We start from the raw sequence: 3,783 nt of genomic DNA on the forward strand, positions 1-3,783 counted from the left end.
TGACAAGAATGAGAAATGATTGTCTGACTCATCTCGGCCCCATGAATATAAATAAAAAATAAATCAAAGGTATGCGTACCGAACATTTTAGATTAGTATCCAGTGTAATTTGCGATTGTCATGGTACACATATTGCCTACCATAAACTTTGAAAGAAAAATCAAAACATACATTAAAGATGAATTACTGTACCTAAAAGTTTAAGATATCATGTTAAATCACTACTCGATCTAAAAAAACATATTAGGTTCAGAACGCGAGATCTCTTGCTATTATACCATATTTGAATCAACATTCGATTCAAAAGTTTAAGTTGACCTACTATAAAATTTCAAAAGAAATATCACTACATACATTGAAGATGAACGAACCAGATTGACGTATTGATATACTAACCTAAAAGTTTAAGCTTCGATATCATGTTAAATCACTACTCGATCTAAAAAACATAACAAGGTTCGAAACACGAGAACTCTGACTATGATTCCATTTTAAATGATCACTCGATCAGAGAAAAATATATATATAAAAAATAAAGAACTAGTGATTGGTAAACCTACTATAAATTTCGAAAGAAATATCACAACATACGTGCATTGAAAATGAACATATCATATTGACGTATTGTTAAAGTATTTATGCACTATAACATAAAAGTTTAAGCTTTGATATCATGTTAAATCGTTGCTCGATCTAAAAAAATATAACAACACGAAACCTCTTACTATAAAACTCCATATTAAACGAGCACTCGATCGGAGAAAAATATAAAGAAAAGCTAGTGATTAGTAAACCTACAATTGGTTCGGACCTCACCGAGATTGGCAGTGAGGACGTTGATGTTCCCCATCTTGACAATGGACTTAACAAAGGAAGCAAAGAAAAGGGTTTGGTCAGAGGCATAGCTCCAAACTTGTCTTGTGATCTCACCGTCATGGTCTTGGGTTATGAGCACATTGTCGGACCCCAAAAGGGCTTTTCCTTCAAGAATGTTGAGGAAATAGTGGTTGTCAAATCTTGCCGGTGTCCTAAAATCTAAGGGCGCTACCCTCTGGTCTTGCCCTGTTTCAGGGCATATGGACCTTAGGATTCTCCTGTAAGTGTTGTATCTCTCGTATCTGTCGTATTCTTCTTCTGGGTTCGTTTGGTATGCTCTTTGCCTGAAGCTCAAGCATCTTGCTTTCCCTATGGTGTGGCTTCCTTTTCATAATCACCATTGTAGGTATTAGTGTATCGAAAAGACACTTTAGGGTAAATAAAGAAGACTTTTACATTTTGTTTCGAAAGTCTAATATTATTTACGATCCTTTGTAAAGTTTTCATGACTAATAAAACTCGATTTGAATGTTGGTCAAGAATGGGTTTCTAGAAGGATGTGGTGGTGACCTAATGCAAAAATTAAAATTGTCATACGATTGCAGACATTCTAACAAATTTCTATATTAATATAATTTTGAAATGTTTAAGAAAAGTAGAAGGGTATAACTTTTTAAAACGTTTGAAACAAAACATAAAGGTTAAGGGTATTTTTGTAATTTAGCAAAATATTTCTATCACGTACATAGTATAATGTAATAGAAGTGCATAACTTTAAAAAACGTTTGAAACAAGGGTATTTTTGTAATTTAGCTAAATATTTCTATTACGTACGTATTATAATATAACAGAAGTACAACATAACAAGTTATTTATGAGTGTGCACGAAGGAAATTCTATTTTGGTTCATTTTGGTCCCTTAATTTTTATTTTTCTTTGTTTTTTTTTTTTCAAAAGTTTATATTAAAACATTTCAAATAAAGATTAAAACGATCCCATTTAAAAAGTACAAGAACCAAAATGAACACGTAATAGTAGAGAAATCAAATTGTACTAAATTTAAAAAGACGTGAGCTAAATTGAACCCTTTAACGGTACAATGACCAAAATGAACAAAAATCAAAAATACACACGCCAATATAGTATTTAAACGTTAATAATAACGATCATGAAACGATATGTAACTGACCTGATAGGGTAACTAAGTCATAAACATCAAGGCCCTGTTCATGAAAATTGGCAATTAGGGTCTCAAGAGAGGAATTGGGAGAAGGAATGTATTTGTTGGCTCCATCAAAGCTCGCTTTCAGAGAGTCCTTCCTCCCCAACAGCACTTGCCATCCAGGTCCTCCTCTCTTCTCAAACAACAATACAATAATTCAACTTAGTTTCATACTCTTACGTATCGAATTAAGTTAACACTAAAAAGATATTAACGTCACGGGAAAAAATGACATGTATTGAAAGAAAATAAAATAAAAAATTAACAGGAAAGAGAGATTAATACGAGCTCAACAGCATCACGAGCAGCAATGGTTAAGATATCAGCACAAGACACAGTGTAAGGACAAGCATCTTCCAATATGTATTTTATCTCATCGATAACATCGAAACCACGAAGGGAGTTCAAATTTGGAGCCGCTAGTTTTTCGCTCACCATCTCGTCATTACTATCTAGAAGAATTGATGCATCACATCCCTATTATATCAATGAAGATTTTAGATTATAATGTCATGTCGAGGGACTACAGATTTTCAAAAGGCAAGTGAGAAATAGACGTACCATAACAAAACAATCATGGAAATGCAAGCGAAGGAGTGAAGCAGCCATTCGAGGATCTTTGAGCACGGCAATCTCAACTTGTCGTCGGATAATATCTTCAACAAAGGGGCATGTTTCTTTGTAGTAGTCAAAAACCAAAAGTCCATCATCGCCTAAGCTTTCAATTCCAAACAAAAACACACCAAATATTACAAACACCAATATCTTAAGAATATCCATATCGAATGTATAGACAGAGAATGAAAGGCAAAGGAACACTCCCTACCAGTTTTCTTTATAGCAAATGGAATCCACTTTTTACCTCAAGATATTCCCATTTGAAGTTTTTGAAGTTTTTGATCAAAGTTGATGCAACCAACTCTACCCAACTCAACCTCTTTTGGAGGCTTTTATACATCATTCTTTTCAAGCAATCCCATCTTGCCATAAGAAGAATGTAAGCTGGTCTTGATCAAGCCATTGCTTTAATGTTTTTTGTAAACAAGAAAGAAAAAGGGGGAATTGTTTTCAAGCAACTGCATTGACTAACTAATGCTGAGTAGTCAAAGCCAATGGTTTAAAAATATATATATACATATATCAAACAAACGCAAGTGTCAAAAGTATGAGATAAGCAAATTCATAATAACAATCAATCAAACTCATATCCCAAAACCCTAGCTGAAACGCCTTTAAACGGCCGTCTTGTAAATAGCTAAAAAAAAAATTGGTTGAAAGTTACCAGCCCAAGCTCATTGCTAGCAGATATTGTCCGCTTTGGCCAGTTGCGTATTGTCATTAGTCTCACGATTTTTAAAATGCGTCTGCTAGGGAGAAGTTTCCACACCCTTATAAGGAATGCTTTGTTCCCCTCTCCAACTGACGTGGGATTTCACATGAAGTCTTCATTCATTCTTTCTTCATTCTTTGTACACAGAATAAACCAGAAACAAAGCTCCAAAAACAGGGCTAAAAGATAATGAAAATGCTAGCAGATATTAATAAATATAAGGATGTTTCATGAAGTCGAGAGGACTTGAGGAGGGCAGAGACCGAGCATGACACAGAATATACATTGCATATTTACTTGGATTGAACTCACAATTAAAAGCAACTTCCAGCAAGTAGTCTTTTCCCAAGTGAGATGGAGCTTACAATCATTTTCCTTGGTCCTGTGCTGACCCATCCGTCTAGAACAAAAAGGA

At 34.3% G+C, this 3,783-nt stretch overlaps 1 protein-coding gene across 4 annotated transcripts; it reads right to left on the minus strand.

The window, feature by feature from the left end:
• Positions 1 to 394: 394 nt before the first annotated feature.
• On the minus strand, positions 395 to 3,346 carry LOC111470640 (peroxidase 20). 4 transcript variants are annotated; one of them, XR_002715085.1, is made up of 5 exons: positions 2,600 to 3,346; positions 2,324 to 2,515; positions 2,006 to 2,171; positions 719 to 1,200; positions 395 to 472 (listed from the first exon to the last, which is right to left on the minus strand). XR_002715085.1 is itself a non-coding variant. In XM_023116218.1 (5 exons), the coding sequence occupies exons 2-5, from the start codon at positions 2,645 to 2,647 to the stop codon at positions 779 to 781; spliced, it is 828 nt and encodes a 275-aa protein (XP_022971986.1). In that variant the 5' UTR covers positions 2,648 to 2,756; positions 2,865 to 3,346; the 3' UTR covers positions 617 to 778. The 4 variants fall into 4 exon arrangements, 3 of the variants coding, with proteins under 3 accessions (XP_022971986.1, XP_022971985.1, XP_022971984.1); XM_023116218.1 differs by lacking the exon at positions 395 to 472 and having other exon boundaries at positions 617 to 1,200; positions 2,600 to 2,756; positions 2,865 to 3,346; XM_023116217.1 differs by lacking the exon at positions 395 to 472 and having other exon boundaries at positions 617 to 1,200; positions 2,474 to 2,515.
• Between the last annotated feature and the right edge of the window lie 437 nt (positions 3,347 to 3,783).

This window comes from Cucurbita maxima, unplaced genomic scaffold (genome assembly GCF_002738345.1).
Source record: "Cucurbita maxima cultivar Rimu unplaced genomic scaffold, Cmax_1.0 Cma_Scf00046, whole genome shotgun sequence".
Classification (NCBI taxonomy): domain Eukaryota; kingdom Viridiplantae; phylum Streptophyta; class Magnoliopsida; order Cucurbitales; family Cucurbitaceae; genus Cucurbita; species Cucurbita maxima.

What these genes read in the sequence shown, in the direction of transcription:
- LOC111470640 (XM_023116216.1), bottom strand. Translation starts at nt 2,818, where the DNA reads ATGGATATTCTTAAGATATTGGTGTTTGTAATATTTGGTGTGTTTTTG. An exon ending in TCCATGATTGTTTTGTTATG is followed by an intron (nt 2,516 to 2,599) that starts GTACGTCTATTT and finishes TTGATATAATAG; the next exon opens with GGATGTGATGCATCAATTCT. An exon ending in CTCGTGATGCTGTTGAGCTC is followed by an intron (nt 2,172 to 2,323) that starts GTATTAATCTCT and finishes TTGTTTGAGAAG; the next exon opens with AGAGGAGGACCTGGATGGCA.